The sequence below is a fragment of the Dipodomys spectabilis genome, unplaced genomic scaffold, assembly GCF_019054845.1.
Source record: "Dipodomys spectabilis isolate Male_0828 unplaced genomic scaffold, ASM1905484v1 ptg000024l, whole genome shotgun sequence".
NCBI classification, from domain to species: Eukaryota; Metazoa; Chordata; class Mammalia; order Rodentia; family Heteromyidae; genus Dipodomys; species Dipodomys spectabilis.
Window position 1 is genome coordinate 31,792,932 of NW_024870701.1, and position 21,067 is coordinate 31,813,998.

General features: G+C 34.8%; 1 protein-coding gene across 2 annotated transcripts in view; it reads left to right on the forward strand.

The window, feature by feature from the left end:
* Wdr7 (WD repeat domain 7) overlaps positions 1–21,067 on the forward strand; it is a 286,867-nt gene that overhangs the window by 103,876 nt on the left and 161,924 nt on the right. For both annotated transcript variants that reach the window (XM_042675086.1, XM_042675087.1), the window contains exon 19: positions 10,673–10,786. In XM_042675086.1, coding sequence (XP_042531020.1) covers positions 10,673–10,786 — 114 coding nt within the window. The remainder of the gene's footprint in view (positions 1–10,672; positions 10,787–21,067) is intronic.

A 21,067-nucleotide genomic window follows, 5' to 3' on the forward strand; every position in this document is an offset into this window, starting at 1 on the left:
TATTTGATGTACATGTAGTTTCATTTTGGGTTATTTCCATTGCTCTTTTAAGGTTTGTTACTAGCATCCTCTGTAATTGTGTGTGTGTGTGTGTGTGTGTGTGTGTGTGTGTGTGTGTGTGTGTGTGTGTGTGTGTGTATTTGTGTATGGAGAAGGGATATATGTGTGCAGACTTGAAGCTAGGGCCTCACACTTGGCAAAGCAACTCAATACTTGAGTTGTGTCATCCCTTCCCCCATCCTCTAGTCCTTTCTCCTTTTAGTTGTTTTTCAAGTAGTTGTTTTTTTGGTTTTTTTTTTTCCTGAGCTGTCCTCAGATCATCTTCCTACTATGGCCTCCTGCATAGCTGGGATGATAGACACATGGAACCACACCTGGATTATTGGCTGAGAGGGGGTCTCACTAACTTAACCCAGGCTGGCCTTGAACAATGATTCTCCTCAATTCTGCTTCTCAAGCTCTAAGGCCATAGGCATGAACCATCACTCCCAGCTCCTCAAGTTTCTTTGATAATTTATTTTTTAAAAAGTTTTTTTGGTGAAAATACTGTATAGAGGGTTGATAATAATTTATTTAAAGTAGTAATATGCTTTAAAATATGGATAATTTATCTGTCTTTGGTTCTCTATCCTTGCCCTCATCCATACCAGATAAGGGAAAGCTAAAGTTCTAGTCTTAAGAGTAAGATTGCCTGATTTGAAAATACCTTTTTGCTTTGTCTTTCTTTATAAACTTCAAAGAACTTTATATTCTCTTCATACATTGTAGTATCCCTGCTATCTTAGTACTTGTCTGGCTCATTTTTTATTCTTTTTATAATTTGGATTTGAAATTTAATTCTTTAAAAGCTCTGCCAGAGGCAGTGACTGGTGCTCCTGTAGTTAATTCAGCTTTTCACTCTCCTCTAAATCATTGGTTAGATATGAATAGTCTTTAAAATGAATTGTGAGATTTAATCAGGGTAATGTAGTAGAATAATGTCGTATTTCTGTGTATGCATTATGCTCATTACAGTGCATGAGGGTTTGTCTTCAGCTGTTGGGTTCCACTTTGTCATATTTCCAGGCTGAAGTAAGTGTATTTTATACATCTATTTATATAGTTTCTCTGAGGCTTACTATTTCAATTGTTTCTTTATATCCCATATATTTGTATCATGAGGTATAACATATTTCTTTGTGATCTGGAAATTTCAGTCTTTATGAAAACAAATTCCTATGGTAAGATTTTATTGAGATCTCTTCTGGGGGCCAGTGTCCAGGATTTTATATTTTGTCCCATAATGACGTAGTACCAAGGTCTTAGTAGGCTTTTGATAACTATTTGAGGAATTAAATTGTTATAGACTAATTAAATGGTTATACTCTAATTGAATTTTTTTGTTGCTCAAATCATTCTTGCATTGGCTTAAAGCTCTTTCTAGTTGGCGTCAATATCATTAGATAAAGTCTCACTTACCAGCAAAATATTCTCTTTTTTCTGACATGTGTTCCCTGCTCATCTTGTGTGTTCCCTACCCCATTCCTGTTACTAGCCATTTCTACAAGGAGCCTTACTTCCTTTTACTGGCAGTGTTGGACATAAAAACATGGGTTCTAGGTATGCTTCTTTTTACTTTTTCACTGCTTTTAGGTATTCTCAGAGAACAGAAGTGGAAACATTCATAATTCATTCTCCTTCCTCTCATATAAGTGAAATAAACCTGAATGCACATGGAACATCTCCATTTCTATCCACCTCCACAGGATTCTAGTCATTCTGATCCTCTCCTTTTGCTTATTTGTTTTCTCTTGGTCCAAAAAAAAAACATGACTTTTATTATCTAACATAGATTTACTTGTATTTTTCAGCCTTATAGGCATAAAAAGTAATTTAAACTTGCTCACCCCATGTCTCATGAAAAAACTACTTTCCTAACATAAACATGATATTTTCATAGTTTTTCCTTTCTCTTTATATCAGCCAACCTTTTGATTTGTTCCCTGAAGTTTCTTTTTATACCCTTCAGGGAGGTTGCATCATAGATTTGTATTATAGTTAGACTCATTTGTCATTGTGTGCAGCTCATTATAATTTCTACATTTATATTTAGGAAAGTTTACTCTTTACAACGTATAGATCTTTAGATTTTGGCAAATGGATAGAATCAAGTAGCATGGAGAACATTTCCAACTCCTTCAATCTTTGTGTAGCCCCTTTGTAAGCAGCCTCCATATGATTGCATAACTCAATAATTAATTTTTTGCTAGTGTTCCATTATACAGATGAACAAAAGATGTTTATCTGTTCATCTGTTTAAGGACATATGGGTTCTTTGTGGGTTTGGGTGATTATGAGTAAGGCCACGGTAACTATTTAGATACTGGTTTTGCATGAAAACAAGTTCTCAATTCACTTGAGCAAATGCTATGGAACAGAATTACTGTGTTGAATGAATAAGGACGAGTGTAAGTGTAAGTGAAAGAATCTGTCCAAGATTTCCCAAAGTAGTTGCGTCATTTTGCATCCTGATCATTAGAATGAGACTTCCTGTTGCTTTGTATCCTGATTTTACATGTGAAAGAAGTATTTTACTGTTATTTTAGTTCATGTTTTCATCTGTGTTTCTCCAGTAGTTAATGTCATTGAGTATGTTTTCATGTGGTTATTTGTCATCTGTATATCTGTATATGGTTAAATGTCAGTCTAGATACTTTGCTCAGGGTCTCTTCTATTGGGTTTTAGGTTACTTATGTGCATATTGAGTACAAGGCAGTATATTCTATATAAAACAGACATGTAATTTATAGAAACCTTCCCAATCTGTGGCTTGTCTTTTATTTTCTAAACATTACCCATTGCAGGGCATAGTTTTTAATTTCTTTTAAAGTTCACTTTATTTTTCTTTTATTGCTTAAGACTTTGTTGTTATATTTAAAACAAATAAGATAATTCTGGTTTTTGCCTGTGTTTTCATTTTGAAATGTTATAGCATTGCTTATGATTTGATTAATTAAAATTATTCAGAAATTTTCCAAGTCATTAACATACTATATATACTTCACATATCTGGAGACTTTTGACTATATTATTTCAAGTTACTTCTTTGTTTATTCATTCTTCATATGTTATACTTCTTATGCGTGTCATACATCCCTACTGTTTTTCTTACTAGATATGAAAGAATTGAATAATAAAAAAATTGAGTAATAAAATCAGTCAACTTCACAATATTCGTATATCTTAATTTTGTGAAAAAGTGTTGGACTATTACAAATGCTTATAGGACAATCTCAATTGGCAATAGCAATTAAATGTGTTACTGACAGGGTAGTATGAAAGCACATTCTTGTTCATTTAATTTCAGATCAATTATTTGTTGCAAATGAAGAGATTAAGAGTCAAAAGTTTTTCCTCATATGTGTATGTTATTTGATAATAACATTTAATAATGACTGATAAATTGATTCTTTGAAGTGTAAATATTCTAAATATTTTGGCTTCAAGTGATTAGAAATACAGCTCAAAAAGGAGAGAAATGATTATTTTAAAAAGAAATGGGTTCATTATATGGAGAAAGAAGCTGAATCTTGAAGCAAAATACTTGTACTTTCCAGTAACAAAGTAGAAATAAGCAAAAATTACTAGGAACAAAAGCAGTGGTATGATATGTATGATGTCAGCAATACTGTTTGTTGAATATTCACTACATTTCAGGCATTGTGCTAAACTCACCCCTCTAAGTCCACCACTGAATATAATATACAACCTTTGTATTTTAGGCTAACACAGGGATACAAGATAACCTGAGTGGGTGATAGAAATGAATGCTTTCATTCATTTTCTCTGGATCTATTAGGTAGTTGAGATGAAAATTTCTGCCTTTTTTTTTTTTTTTTTTGGTCTGCCTTCTTGATTGTCTTCACACTACTACCTCTGGCTCTGAATTCCTGAGCTATTCTGCTAAACCAGAAAGACAAATGATAGGATTGTCTTTACTTCTCTCTAAATCTTTATGTATTAAAGTCCTTTTTTGTTGTCATTGCAGTCACAAACCTTATCAGACTTATAATCATAACTCTCACTATTCTATTCTATCCCCACATTTTAGTCTGCCTTAAAGAATGCCAACCGCAGGGCTGGGAAGGTGGCTCAGTGGTAGAGCGCTTGCCTTGTATGTGTGAGGCCCTGGGTTCGATTCCTCAGCACCACATAAGCAAAAAGAAAAAAGCTAGAAGTGGCGCTGTGGCTCAAGTGGTAGAGTGCTAGCCTTGAACTGAAGAGCTGAGGGACAGCGCCCAGGCCCAGAGTTTAGGCCCTATGACTGGACCCAAAAACAAAACAAACAAACAAAAAAAAACAAAGAATGCCAACCGCCAGGTGCTGGTGGCTCAATTTGAAGCCAGCCAGGGCAAAAAAGTACTCCTGAGACTCTTATCTCCAATTAATGACTCAAAAATTAGAAGTGAATGGTAGAGTGCTAACCTTGAGGTAAAGAGTTCAGGGACAGTGCCCAGGATGAGTTCAAGCCCCATGACTGACTATATATATATGCATATCTTTCTCTTATTTTCTCTTAGTACTTTGTGGTACTTGGACATCCAGTGTCATGTTAGCCTTATTTTCACCTCTTCTCACACTTATGTCTGCTACCTAATTCTGTACACATTTTAGGGTCATTATATTTTTGTCATTTACCTGTGGTTCTAGGGTCATGGCCAGGTCCTTGAGAACACTGGGAGAGTGATCTGCCCTAAGCATCATCTCCAACCTTACATCCGGGGTGTTTTAATTTATCTTTTCTCCTTGGAATCTTCTTCACTTAGTGTCATACTATCATAAATTTTATACATTCTTCAGGACCCAACTGTGATACTTTCTTTTCATGAAATTATCTCTGACATGTGTAGTCTTCTTTACCCCATCTTGAGAAGAGTTAATTTATTATTCTTCTAAGTAAGTTATATTTTTCTGTGTATTTATAAATCTGTATTTCTCATTGCTTATTACTTTTACTACTATGAAGTCCTTGTGTTTTCCTCTTTGTTCCTATCCTACTTATCATAACAATTGTTCAAAAAGGTTCACGAATGGGTGTATCCTATTTGTCCTTCCCTATGTTCAGAGAGCAAGCCAATTCTGTGTTTCATCAGAAAAAAAAATGAACTCTTACTTTTCTCCTCACATATACTTTCATTAGAAAAGAAATGCATGTCAGTAAGCATTTCTAAAAAGTATTTACTCCTCAAGTGTTCACACATTTGTGCACACTCACATTTAAATAATGAAGTTTCAAGTGTTCATACATTTGTGCACACTCACATTTAAATAATGAAGTTTCAGTTGGTATCTTTTTTAGGAAACTCCTAGGGCTCCTCCAAGAAGTTATGTTTGGACATCATTGGCCACATTGCAATCTCTATTCTTGAGTCCTTCAAAGTCAGTCTTCTTTTCTATTCCATTCTTTTCTTTCCTTCCCTCCCTCCTTCCTTCCTTCTTTTCTTCCTCTTTTTTCTCCCTCCCTCCCTCCCTCCCTCCCTCCCTTCCTTCCTTCCTTCTTTCCTTCCTTCCTTCCTCCCATAATATCAATTGAACTCAAAGACTCATGCTTGCTTGGCAGGAACTGCATCATTTGAAACATGGCCCCAGCTGGCCCTTTGTGCTTTAGTTATTTTTTCCAGTAGGGTCTCATGTTTATACCCAGGAAGACCTGGACTACAATCATCCTATGTACACTTTCCCTGTATCTGAGATGACAGGTACATGCCACCAACCCCAGCTTTTATTCGATTAGCTGGGAGTTTCTCATACTTTTTATTGACTTTGAACTACCATCCTTCTGACCTCCACCTCCAGGGTAGCTAAGATTGCAGGTGTGAGCCAATGTACCTAACCCCAAGTCATATTTTGTACTGCTGTATATAGGAGAGAACATTCTATAAAGCAAATCATGTGCTTTCACATGTTCCTCCACCCATTTTTTTGTTGTTGTTTGGAGGTGGGTTTGTTTTTTGGTGGTACTAGGATTTGAATTCAGAGCTTTGTACTTGCTGGGCAATCACTCCACCACTTGGACCACACCTCCAGCTCTTTTTACTTCAGCTTATTTTTCGGGTAGGGTCCTGTACTTTTTGCTGGGACCACCTAGAACCAAAATCCTACCTCCTACCTCCTGCTTCCCATATATCTTGGATTACAAGCATGTACAATCACACTCAGCTTGTGTTTTGAGATAAAGACTTGATCACATTTTTTTTTTTTACTCAGACTGGCCTTGAACCAAGATCCTCCTATATAACTGGGATTATAAGCATGAGCCACCATGACAGGCCCTACATTTTCATTTCTTTAATGCTATTTCCTGGCTTCAGCTTCCTTGTTGGAAGCCAGAATGCTCTTTTCACCTTGTGGCTCACCTAGCACAAGGATTGTTCCACATAGCCTGAGTACTTCTTGAACGTTTAAATAATGTGAGAACTTTGCTTGGTTACCATTCTGATGGTTTGTTTTACTCATATGGGTAACATTGGACCCTTTTAAATTCAGATCAATGACCTTTGCAGGCCCAGTCATTTCAACATTTTTATGTTTAAAGCTATTAATTGGCTACAGCAGCCTATGTCAGTTTTCCCTCTTTGATTTTTAAAGCAATCTACTGCTATTATAATAATAACAAATTAGTGCTTACACTTAGCACACTATATTTATTATATTGTTTCTGTACTTTGTGGTATACCCTCTGAGCAATGCTGGTAAACAAACGAGGAAGGAAAGAAATAAACAAAAAGGAAGTCCATAATGTATTCATATTCACATTTACTTTGCAGAGTTCTGAGACACATAATTCTGCTTCCACTTGAGATTTATAAATCAGCCCAAAATGCTAACGTCAAGATGGTGTGTGTAAGACAGTTTTGCCTTTGTTTCATAACATTTTGTAGGTTGAACAATATAAATTTTTGTTTAATTTTGGTTTTCTGAAATCAAAATTGGTAATGCCAGCTCATTGCCTGCATACAAATCAGAAGTCTTTGAAAAAGTACCAGAAAGGAGTTAGAAGTATTAGAAATGATTTTCTTTTGTCATTGATCATTTGCAGGGTTTTTTTTGGCTAGGAGGAATAGTAAAGCTTTATGCTCTCATATTAATATTTTGTTGATATAATATACCACCTGTGGTTTCTTGTGTATTTATCAGTATGTTCACTTTGCTCCATTTTGGGTTGTTGAATTATATTTTATATTAGAGAAGCCTTTTAAAAATCTCAAAGTGATTCTTTTGAAATTTTTAAAATTAAACATCAGTTCTCATGTTATGAAATACTTATTCTCTGTATTGAAAGTATTTATGCTTATTTATGTTTTTATTTTTCTACTTTCTTTGTGCCTTTAATGAGCCAATTCATTTCTGATAATTGAAATGCTCTTTATTCAGAATAAAAGATAAATGTCTTAACATTTATTTCAGGAAGTCTTTCCTACAAGACAACATCTATGGTGTTGTATTTTATATTTTTGATGTTGCTTCAGAAGGAAAAGTGGACACTGTGTCTTTAATGGAAAGCAAAAGGTTATCTTTCTGTGGCCTTTGTGTGTATGTGCTGATGTGGATGTAGGCAGCCAGACAGGCAATGTGTGCAGAGAGACTAGGGAACTGGCTGCGGATCGATAGAAGTGGTGTGAAGTGAATTAATGTGAGGCCGGCCGTCTGTCTGTCATAAGCATTGTGGAGAATGTGGGGCAGTATTGGTCAGTCACTGCAGAGATCTGCTTCCAATAAATCCAAGCCTTCTGCCTGGAAACCGGCTACAGACAACCACACATTCCCTGCCTTATTGTTAAATTTTCCTTCATGCAAGTAAAGGTTCATAGCAAATTATTGCTTCTAGTGGACTTTAATTGGACCATAGGAAAATTGCTGTTGGGAGAAACTGATGAAATAAAAATACCTGCTATTCTTTTGGTTATACTTTTTAATCTCGTACAAATCTATATCCATTGAGAATAAGGAATAAATTTTTGTTGATAATTTGTATATTTTTAATTTTTTGTCCTAGGAATATTACTACTTTCATCTAATCTTCAATAAAATAATAAAATCATAATGAGCTGAAGTTGTTTGATATTCCAGTATTGGCTAAAGTGCTTCATTTTGAATCTTACTAAATTAAAATTAATATTTTATTCTTGATTTTCAAGTTAATCACATGGTGCTGTAGATGTCTCTTGAGCTCATGTTATTTATCATTCTTCAGATATTGTAAGCCAGCTGGAAAAAATGTTTATAAAGGTAATATATAAGCCTATGAAAGTTACAAATTTTAAATAATGCATCTGATTTTACTGATGGGGATGGTTGATAGTTTTATTCTATTGATTTGGAAGGCTTCATTTCTATGTTTATATTTTAAAAACCATTTTCCAATGTGATTAAAAGTATTCTATAAAATTGGATTGGTTAATGTGTCTAGGCCTATCACAGTGGAAAGTGACCCGAGTAGAGGTCTGAATGCTGTGAAGATCCTATAATATTCTCCTTATTCTCTGTTCTTCACTTCTTTGGCTAGTTACACCCCTTAGGCTGTCATGCAAGGTTTACTTACCCCAGTTTCCTGCTGCTTTCCATTCCCCTTTTCCTCTTGATTCACAGTATAGAACCAATGTAGAGCTTTGTTATCAGGTATAATTTGTATACATTTTTTATTTTATGAAATCTCAATTTGGGAACCTATTGATTTTTTAAAAGTAGCTCTTATCTTCCTATTATATCTCTTTATTATATATCTTACTATTTAGTCCATGTATTGTACCTTTCTGTGCAATTATAGGCATGAACCACCAGCACCCAACCTTAATGCTACTTTTCTAGCAACTCTCTCTTTTATGTTAAAAATTACCTTGTAAACTCAACCATAAATATGTTTCTATAAAGGTGTGACTTCATTGTTTACCATTCTCCAAGAATCATTCTTGGATATCATTCCGATAGCATGATGATGTTAGTTTCATTCCAGACATTCAAAGTTGGTTCAACTTACAAAGTCAATAAGCATAATACAATACATAAATAGAATCAAGGACAAGAATCATACAATCATCTCAGTTGATGCAGAATAACCTTTGGTAGAATTCAACAGCTTTTCATAATAAAAGCTCTGAAGAAACTAAGAATAGAAGAAATGAATCCCAACATAACAAAGGCTATATATGACAAACCTATAGTTAACATACTACATGGAAAAAAAAACCTGAAAAGAATATGAACCAATTTTTTCTAAAGCCAGATATGAGACAAAGATATCTTCTTTGCTTTTTTTTCAGAGCAACTCTGAACAAATATTTTTCCTAAAATATTGTATTTTTGTTCCATGTCTATCATCAGTGCTTGGAACTGCTGAGTGATAAGTCCAGTTCTGACTCATTCATGCTGGTTAATGACTAAGATTCATCTTCTTTTAGTACTTTTAGTCAACCTAAATTTACCAAGGGAGAACTCACATAGAAATGTGTGAGTTAATATACCTTAGGAGAAGAGAAGCCTTTTAATAGTAATAGTGTTTATTTTTTGAAGTATTTAAATAGATTGTGTATAGGTAGAAATTAAAATATCCCTTTAAAAGATTGGATTACAAGGTTCAACTTCTAATGTAAAGCCAAGGCTTTTACTATACTATGATTGAATAATAACTGTTTGTAGAACCAGAAAAAAAAAGTACTAGTGTTGCCCCACTATCTATGATCAGGTTAGAAATAATACAGAAGATGCAAATTACAACAAAATATATCACCAAAGGTAGAAGAATGGCTATGTAAGGAAAGGCCTTGGTATAACCTGACCGATTTTCAGGTGTTTAAAGACTGGAAGTTATTAGTTCCCTATCCATATTGCCTGTCTGCTTTTGATCTGATAATTATCTGATCCCATCTAGAATTCTTTAACAGAGGGAAAGGTTACATTCTTTTTTGTTGTTGTTGTTGGTTGTGGGGCTTGAATTCTGGGCCTAGGCTCTCTGTCCCTCAGCTCTTCAGCTGAAGGCGAGCTCTCTACCACTTGAGCCACAGCACTACTTCCGGTTTTCTAGTAGTTTATTGAATATAGGAGTCTCATGGACTTTCCTGCCCAGGCTGGCTTTGAACCAGGATACACAGATTTTAGCCTCCTGAGTAGATAGGATTACAGGCGTGAGTCACCAGCACCCAGCTAAGGTTACTCTCTTTTGGGGCTGTTCTCTTTCTTAGATTCAAAGCATAAACTCCTCTTCTGTGATCATCCTCCTTGCCCAACCAGAAAGTATATATAAACTAATAAAGAGAAGTAAGCTTTTAAATTGCTTCTTTTCTTTCTAGGGTTTTATTTATTCTGCTTATCATATAATTATGTGTAAATCAGCTAAAATAACTGTAGCAGCAAAGATTGAAAGGGATCAAGGAAAAATTTCATTTGCCTCAACATCTTGTTTCTGTTTTCCTCATCTTGGTTAAAACAAAATATAGTATGTGTCCATACACATATAGACATATAAGAAATAGAACACATATGAGTGTTTTATGTAGTGATTTGCATCTCATCCTAATTTAGGGGCATATGGTTTATTTTTCAACATATATTTACATCTAGCAAATTAAAAGTTTAGTAATTTTGTTCAACTTCTCTTGTTTTTTAAAATGCCACCTTGTGATTTCTGTACATTTAGCTGGAGTTACAGCAGAAGCCATGCAGACCATGACCACTGCTCCTGATACCTTGGGACAGGAAACCAAAGTCCCAGAAGAAGAACATGACCTTGTGGATGATGACATCACCACTGGTAAGTTAGACATCTTTCACATAATCTGCATGGTGCTTTGTTCAATGGTGCAGATGTCTTCTACATTGTTTATATTGGAAAGGAGTATTTTGATGGAAAGGCTGGAAGCTTATGTTGATGGTATGTTCAGTTTCCTACAAACCTGGAGTATCCTTTTTGATTTTGAGGTGAAAAGAACTGAAACTGTTTATTTGACCCAGGAACATACATTGTCATCACTGTATAACAATAAAGTTGTTCATTGTGCACTTTATTTCCTGGAGAACTTTTAATTCAGAAAGTGGGATCATTACTACAGACTTGAAACATACAGAAGAATATACTTCATTAGATTGTAAAAGATTTTATAATCATTCTACTAGGTTAAACTAAAGAATAATGAAATTGTCTACCATATAGGCTCATAAAGAAACTTGCAGCTACTTCTTACACCTAAAACAATAAAATAAAATTTGCTTTTTGGAGATTTACCTTGTGTAGATATTGAGCATTCTTACGTGTATTATCTGCTGTGCAATCAGGCATATGTAAATTTTAGGAAACTCATAGGTTTAGGCTGTTTGTACACTTGAACCAATTTTAATTACTGAATCTTCATATTCATTCAGCTTACTACTTTTGAAATACACAGGACAAAACAACAACCTAGAGGGAAAATCTGGGAGAGAGCAAGAGAAGGGGTGACATTGTCTAAACGCAATGTACTTATTACCTGACTTACATAACTGTTAACCCTCTTACAAATAACAGTTTTTTAAAATGCTAAAAATCACCCCCAATAGCATATATATGTAGTTTTGTAAGCATTGACAACGATAATTTTCTGTTGTAGATGGTTAAAAATATAATCATAATTATTATGAAGCTAGAAATATGAACACAGTAGTAATCAGTAATGTTTTCAAAAGAATAAGAAAATAATAAATTTTTCAATAAAAATTAAAGAGTTTTTTTGTTTTATTTTGTTTTGCTTTAAATGCTATGTGCAGCAAGTCCATTAATGTTTCCAATTGCATGCCTTTAACTTTTGGAAGCCAAATGTTTTACCTTGAAAATTTACAAAACCTGTATTTAAGAAACTTATAGCCTATATAAGGCCTGCAAAGAAGTATCGTCTAGGTTGGAGAATATCTAGTTTTCAGTAAAGATGGGTAATTTGGGGTTATTACTTGTTATTTTTTAATTCTTTTTTTTTTTTTTTTTTTTTGGTCAGTTGTGGGGCCATCACTGAGCTCTTTTGCTCAAGGCTAGCACTCTACCACTTGAGCTACAGCTCAAGGGGGGAATAAGATTCTTATAGACTTTCCTGCCTAGGCTGGCTTTTTCCCCTCCTTTTTAAAGTTGTTACTATGAAGGTGATGTACCAGAGGGGTTATAGTTACATAAGACAGGTAGAGTACATTTCTATTTGGACAATGTCAACTCTGCCCTTGTTCTCTCCCAGTTCTTCCCTCCCATCCCCACCCAACAAGACATATAGTTGATTTTCATCATAGTATCTAGTAAGTACTGCTGCTGCATTTTTCACCTTCTGTCCCTCCATTTCTATGCCTACCCCTTACCCTCCCAAAGACAGATAAATGAGCAAATAGGACCGAAAAAAAAATAGCAACAAAGAAATAAAACCTCTTGTTTTTTTGTATGTTTTTTGTTTTTGTTTTTGTTTTTGTTGGTCATGGGGCTTAAACTCTGGGCTTAGGTGCTATCCCTCAGCTCTTCAGCTCAAGGTGAGCGCTCTGCCGCTTGAGCCACAGCACCACTTCCAGTTTTCTAGTGGTTTATTGTAGATAAGAGTTTCACGGACTTTCCTGCCTGGACTGGCTTTGAACCTTGATCCTCAGATCTCAGCCTCCTGAGTAGCTAGGATTACAGGTGTGAGCCATCGGCGCCTGGCTAATCCTCTTGTTTTCTTTTGGATACTACTTTATATGATCAGAAGCACATAGACATTGTACATTTGTGTTTCTCTCCTAAGAGTATCCTGATCTCACTGTGTATGAATGCCTATAGTCCTGTATAATTTAACATGCCCCAGTATATTTTAGGTCTAGCTTCTGCATATGAGAGAAAACATGCACTGTTTGTCTCTCTGAGCCTGGCTTACCTCACTTACCACGATTTGTTCTAGGTTCATCCATTTCCCTGCAAATGACATAATATTATTCTTTCTACTGGCTGTGTAAAATTCCCTTGTGTGTAGGTACATGTTTTGGATCCACTCATACATTGTAGAGCATCCGGGCTGTTTCCATAGCTTGGTTGTGAATAGTGCAGCATATGCAAGTGTCTTTACAGTATTCTGGCTTGTGATGTTCAGGGTAGATGCCCAGGAGTGGTAATCTGGGTCATAGGGAAGATTTATGTTTCGTTTTCTGACTTCCAGACTGCTCTCCAGAATGGTTGTACTAGTTTACGTTCCCACCAACAGTGCAATAGGGTTCCTTTTCCCCCATATCCTTGCCAGCACTTGTTGCTCATGATCATGATGTTGGCCAGTCTAATTGAGGTGAGATGGAATCTCAAGACTTGTTTTGATTTTCATTTCCCAGGCTGGCTTTGAACCATAATCTTCAGATCTCAGCCTCCTGAGTAGTTGGGTTACAGGTGTGTGCCACTAGTATAGAGATGTTTTCTACCTTTTTTTAATGTTTTTTTAATTGCCTTTTTTATGTTATATAGATGTATTTTGTTATTTCATAATTCCACATAAATTCAAAGACCTTCTAATCTATAAAAAGTAGCCATTTTATTTATTGCAAAGTAATTTGCTTCTATATAGTAAAACAACTCAATTAACATTTTGCATAAATGCTCAATTTTTGAGCAGTCAAGTAAGCATTATTATTCAGTACATTGGAATTTTGAATTATGCACTACCAAATTAATGAGACAGTGTAATAGCACATGACTGTGTTCTTATTTTATCATTAACAAAGTTAAGAAGTTTAAGATGCAAGTCCAATTTGGAGAGTTAATAGTGCATACAATATGTTTTAATCTAAAGAAATTTATTTGAACATGTGTGACGAATGGTTTTTGTCAGTTGATTTATTCATTTTGTGCCATGGGAACTAGAAGTAAGAATGCTCAATATCCAAGATATTTAAATAAATAAAAAGGCTTCTTTAACATGTTGTCAAAGCAAATAGCATGTTACAGTCTGTAGATTGTTCAGGTTACCTTTAGACTATGTGACTTGATTTCACGGTGGTATAGATTTTTGTGGAGGTTTAGAAGAAAACTGTATTTCTTTTTATTGACTAGAATCCTATATAAATTGCATTATGAAAAATATGGTAGGTGCATTGAGAGAAATCTGTTTCAAGCACAATAATCTTATTTGGGGATAACCAGCATTGTAGAGGGCCAATACTATAAAGGGAGAAAGCTGTCCAGCCTAGCCATTCACATTGAAAGATCTCATTAATTTTTCAGTTATATAAAATGAACTGGCCTAAAAATATCTTTTTATAAAATTGATAGACATCATGTCATGACAAATATTTGCCTATATTTTTAATCAATTCTTGAGTTGGCTAATATATATACTAAATTTTTGTTTCTTAAAAACAATCTGATCAACCTAACCAGTTAAAACATGAAGTATAATCTCATGCTTTGGCTAAAGGCAGCTGATTACTTCTGAATTTTTTTCTTTTTGGTGAAAATGAACCAGGTGTAAATGTTGTTATATGGCCCTTTATCCTGAGCCTAGGAGTCTTTGTTAGAGTTTGCCTTATATAAGCAAAGATGCATAGAGAAACCTTTGTAAGTGTTAGTATGATCAATTGGAACTAATTAAATTTATTTGAAATGAAGAGTCTTAACTGGAAGAGAACAGCTGGAGAAACAGGGAGAAAAAAAATTGAGTCTTGATTGAGACAATTTAAACCTTCACCTTGTCATTTAAAAAAAATATGCTGCAGCTTCTTTCTATCTCTCTCTTTTTAAAGCTGATATCTATTGATCGGCTGTACAAAGTAATGCTGGTGTGCCTTGGTTTAACACACATTCAGATTCACTTAGCATTCTGTCTAAAGGATCATCCAATTCTATTTTTTAGTCAAATTTTAAATTATGTATAACTTCTATTTTGGTAGATTAATAATATTTTATATAGAAGAACATTAAAATCAATTACACATGTATTTTTATGTTATACAGTATATATAGAAAATATATATGTTTTTCTGATGGAATTGCTTCAATAATACTCTTTTTATTTTTTTATTTTTTGTGAACATACTGTACAGAGGGGTTACAATTACATGGGCAAGATAATGAGTACATTTCTTATCAAGCATTGCAGCCTCCTACAATAATACTCTTTTAAATAGAGTATAACAATGGTTTCTATAAAGTAAGATTATTTTATATATTATATAATATATATATCATATTTATTAAGATTATTTCTAGTTATGGAATTTATGCTAAACCTGTGTATTTGCTTTTGTATGTATTCTTATTGCGTATGTTCAGCACTTGCAAATAATGTGTTCTTACATTATGATAGTAATTTGACATTGTTATTAATATAACTATATTAATATAGTAAATCTCATAAAAACTGACATTCATAGAAAAATTTTAGATGAATCCATTTCTTTATGCAAACCTATTTTGTTTTTTGTTGTTGTTATTTTAAAGACACCAAGCAGGAAGTTCTTTTATACAATTAATAACAGAAAAATAGAAACAGGCTTGATTATAGAAGAAGAAATTAGATACATAAATGAAGTCTAGGCAGTGAGACAAATATAATGAAATATGAGTGAAACACTTAAATTGGTTATGCATAAGAATAATAAATGCCAGGGTCAGGTAATGTTAGGCAGATGCTTTGTGTGACTTAATTTTCCTTTTTAGCTTTCTTCATGGTAAAGGATGGATAGATTTTAGAAGTACCATCCTTTTACAATCTAACACTTGTTAGATTTGCAAGTTCAAGAATTAAGATTTTGTTCATAGACCTGCATGTATCCCTTTAAGAAAGTTGCTCTTTTCTTTTGAGGGTCATAGTTTAGTGTCCTGCCTCTCATTCAATATAGTAAGGACACAAACTGACTATATAATAGTAATAAAGGGTGAAAAGTCACTGACCTTGTCAAAAAGGACAGCTTGCTACTAGATCAACAACTAGATAGTTGACAGATTCAGCTGTTTTGAACAAAAGCAACAATAATGTGTAGATCTGAATAGGTCTGTTAGCTGTGTTTCTCTTTTTTATATATTTTATGTAAAATTGTATTTGGCTGCATTTAAGTTACTAATTCAGGAGATTCCCTCTAATACTGATTAATAGATACACTAATAATTCATTTTCTATTCTTGTTTATTTAGTACTGCTAGAAACAATCTGTCCTATTTCCTTGCTTCAATTTGATGCATATATATATATATCTAAAATCTAATTCCTTACAGATATGTATTTCACTGATTTGAAGTTTATATTTTTGGAGGAAACTACTACTACTACTACTACTACTACTACTACTACTACTACTGCTACTACTACTACTACTATAGTATTGGTCCTGGAGCTTGAACTGAGGGCCTGGGTGCTGTCACTGATATTGTTTTCTCAATGCTAGCACTCTACCACTTGAACTACAGCACCATTTCTGGCTTTTTCTGAGAAGTTTATTAAAGATACAAGTCTCACAGACTTTCCTGCTTGGAGTAGCTTTGAACTTCAATCCTTAGTTCTCAGCCTCCTCAGTAGCTAGGATTACAGGCTTGAGCCACCAGCTCCTGGCTTTTATTTTTAAGTAATACATAGTTTTTTTTTTTTATTTTAAGTAATATATAGTTTCCTGTCAACATGCCCTTTGTTGTTCCTTCAATTTTGAACCAAATAGTTTTACTTTTAGGCAGGACCTTAGAGACTATTATTATCATACTTTTTTTGTAATCTTATTCTTAATCAAATAAGTTATGTCTCTTATCAAAGAACTTGAATGATTGATATTGTCACTAAATGTGTTCTTTGACCCTTCGGGTAGAAGAATCTATTTAGAATGATTTAAAGTTCTAGAAAAGCTTAAAAGTAGTGTTACCATATATGTTTATTCTTAATTGTGCAAAGCAATCTCAGTACTTACATACTTATGCATTTGGTATATATTTTTGAGCACTCTATTCCAGTTATTGTTTTGGATATATTCTTGTACAGAAGAGACAGGAATAATTTTCTTCATGGAGTTTATACTAAAATATGAATAAGCAGAGAGTGAAAATCTTTCTACTTATGAGTCTCGGTGGCTCACACTTGGGATCCTAGCTGGGATCCCAGCTAAGAACAAGAGTATCACAGTTGGAGGCTAGCATGGACAGAAGTGTTCATTACTCCTTCTTTATCCATATCTGGGTTCAGTGCTGTGAACCTATCTCAATCTTCCTAAGAGGCTGAGATTGGGAGGATCATCATTGCAGGCAGGATGGCAGAAAAGTCCATGAGTCTCTTTTTCTCACTGAAGAGATGAGGTTGTTCATACTTCTTTCAAATATAAGCTGAAAAGTAGGCCAATTACAGTTCAAATGTGCACTCTGGTGGGTAGCAAGACCTTTTCCTAAAAATGACTAGGGGAAAACAACTGGAGATGTGGATCAGTGTAAACATGTCTATCTAAGCCCCATGTTCAAACCTCCAGTATTACCAAAAAAGAAAGAAAGCAACCACTATACAATACTGTACTGTGCTATAGTACATAGTATGTTAGATTGAGATGCACTATGGAAAGAAGGAAACGTATGTAAGAATAAGAAAAATTGGATGTAATAGCAATTTACAACTTTGCCTATATGCATTTTGCACCTATCAAAAATTGCTTTGAAGTAGATACCATCATTACTATAGATATGTAGATGTGAAGACCAAGTCACAGCGGTGACTTTTATAGGGTCACATGTTTAACACGTTTTAGATCTGTGACTTGGGTTCCACCAGATTTCAGTGCCTATTTCCCTGCACTGTTGGTAGATTTTCTTTCTTTTTTTAAATTTTTTTTTTTTTTTGTCGGTCGTGGGTCTTGAACTCTGGGCCTGGGTGCTGTCCCTCAGCTCTTCAGCTCAAGGCCAGTGCTCTACCACTTCAGCTACAGCTCCACTTCCTGTTTTCTGGTGGTTAATTGGAGATAAGAGTCTCAGGGGGAAGTGGCACTGTGGCTCAAGTGGTAGAGGGCTCGCCTTGAGCTGAAGAGCTGAGGGACAGCTCCCAGGCCCAGAGTTCAAGCCCCAATACTGACAAAAATAAAAAATAAATAAAATAAATAAAAATAAAAATAAACCTAGCTTGTAAAAAAAAAACAAAAAAGAGTCTCAGGGACCTTCCTACCTGGGCTGACTTTGAACTGTGATTCTCAGGTCTCAGCCCTGAGTAGCTAGGATAACAGGTGTTATCCACTGATACCCGGCTATTTTCATTTTCGTTTGAAATGTGAGGTGGTGTCATGTTATCTTTAGATTTATGATATCAAGTGATTAGTTTGTTGGATGTCAGTCTCATTGTTTAAAATCCAAATTGTTATTTCAAAGTTAGAATAAGAGATCATCTCCTTTGGAAAATATATATCCTTTGCATTTTTACCTTCATACAAAGCCACTGGGAAATCAGATTGTGAATAGTGGCATTTGTAAATACTGCACAGCCATGTGTAGCATTATATATAAAATGAAAAGCTCATTGCTCTGTCTGGCTTTCTCAAACCATCAATGTACAACAGACACCTTAACATATACTCATACATTCAAGTGAACATCTTTGTAGAATCTAGAGTTGCAAAGGATGTCTAATTTGAGACTAAATATTGATTTGCCCATTTTGCTACTTATTAAAGGCACTATTTGTAAACTTTCATACACTTTCTGACTGAAAGTTATGAAAATTACAATGGTAAAGACTAGATAAGCTACAAAGGAAGAAATTGGTGGCATCATGTATTTAGAAATCAGAAAGGCTTTCTATGACAAGTCAGAGGCTTGTATTTAGTAAATTGGAGTGAGTTATTCCTTTCTCACTCTTCACCTTATAACTACCAGTCTTAGTAACATTAGCTCTATATGAATCTTAAGTCATTTGTTCTAAATCGTTTTAATTACATTTGCTTTTGATTTAAGATGTAGCTTCTACAAAATATATAAGTTTACTATAGTTGGCTCTCTTTTTTTTTTTTAAATTCAGTCATGGGGCTTGAACTCAGGGCCTGAGTGCTATCCCTGAGATCTGTTCAAGGCTAGTGCTCTACCACTTTAAGCCACAGCCCCACTTGTGGTTTTCTGGTGGCTAATTGGAAATTAGAGTCTTAACAGCCTTTCCTGCCTGAACTGGCTTTGAACAGTGGTTCTCAGATCTCAGCTACCTGAGTAGCTAGTATTACAGGTGTGAGCCACCAGCTCCTGGCTTCTCTTGGGTAATTTTAAGTTGCTAATTTATTGTGTAGATTTTGCAACAAAAGATATCAAAGCAAAGTGGATTTCATAGTCTTCTGAGTGTAAAATTTTTCTTTCTCTACTTTTTTTGACCTAGAGGTAAGAATATAAATTTTTCTGATTTTTAATACTAATTCTTAGCTTTAGTTGTGTGTTGATAATATTTGAGTTTCTGACATATAATTTGAAATACAGCAGTGTATAATGTTGTATAAAACTGACATGTTTTCCTTCATATTTTTTTCCTGAGTGATTTGTTTACCTTGTTCTTTGATTTCAAGTATTACTGGCATGCTAAGAATGGATAACTCTGTATCTGCAACCTTAGCTTCTCTTTATTTCTTAATGTTTCTTAGAGGTACAGGGATTTGAACCCAGATCCTCTCTCAAGGAGCCATACCACCAACCTTAGTTTTTGCTCATTAGTTTTGAGATAGAATGTTTCTTCCTGTCTAAATGGTACTTGGACTGTGATCTGCCTGCTTTTTAGGCTTTCTGAGCTAATGGGTGAGGACCAGTACACCCACGTTCCTCTGTGGATAAAGAGTTTTATGGACTTTTCTGTCTTGGTGGGCTGGAATCATGATCTTCCCACAGAATGTAGGATGACAGCTATGTGGTATACTACACCCTTCAGGATTGAGAAGGAGTCTTCTGAACTTTTCTGCATGGACTGCCTTCCTGCTCTCAGCCTCCATAGCTGGGATTATGAGTCAATGGAACCCAGCTGTTAGGCCTTTCTTCTGAATACTGGTTCATATACTACTTTTGCCTGAATGTTCCATGAAACATAAATCCAAGTCCAAAATGATCTTAGTCCTTTCTAAAACTCATGTTCTTTCATGCTCACAGCATTGCTAATAGTATCATTAATCATCAGTATCCAAAGTAGACCTAGGAATAATCCTAGCTGACTTTTTCTAACAAGGTTCACCTAGTTTGATCCAGTTACCAATTCTTGTAAACTGTCCATCTTAAATGTCTCCACCTGAATTTCCTCTTCTCCATCTTCACCTAGAAACCTGGGGTCCATACTCATCTTTTCTTATTTGGATTATTGTTGTATTCTGCAGTCACCTCTCATCTCCAGTCCCTTGTCTTTGTCCACTCATGTCTTCCATTAAGTCTGAGTTTCAGTGCCCATTGATCACCTCCACTCCCATTAGCTGTTGCTTACTGGCTCCCCAGTGACGCAGAAAACACACACACTTTATGAGACACCTAAGGTTCCTCAAGGCTTAAGTCCTATTTCTAGCATCATCAGCTGCTTGATCAATATACTTGACTCTGTTTCCACAGCATAAATATACTTCATACTTATGTGTGTCCCTCTCTCACACAGGGGGTGACATTCTGAAGGTTTTCCTCAAATCTAACTTGAGCTGTCACCATGTTGAGAGAACCCTCTGGGACTTTCCTTGTGTTACATCACCCAGCCAGTTGTGTGCACCTTACCATTACAAAATAATATCATGTAGCAATAATACTTAAAATACTGAGTCATATCACTTCCCTTAGCCCCCAGGGACTCCTGTGTGGGTGTGTGACTTTTCTCCTTTATATGTCTAGTACCGGATGGTGCCTAGATATATGACATATCAATAAATATTTATTGACTGAATGATTGAATTAATCCATGAGGTTATTTGTATTTCAGATAACATTCCATATACTATGTGTTAAGTAAGCTCATACGGATTTACTACATATTTTTTACACCTATGTGTTATGTGTCTCCTCAGCTGCTTCCTTTCTTACTGTGTATTTAGAGGCTCAAAATGTGCTTATAATGATAGGCTTATTTCCATATATATTATTTCTTGATGATCTATGAACAAAATTAGCTCTTCT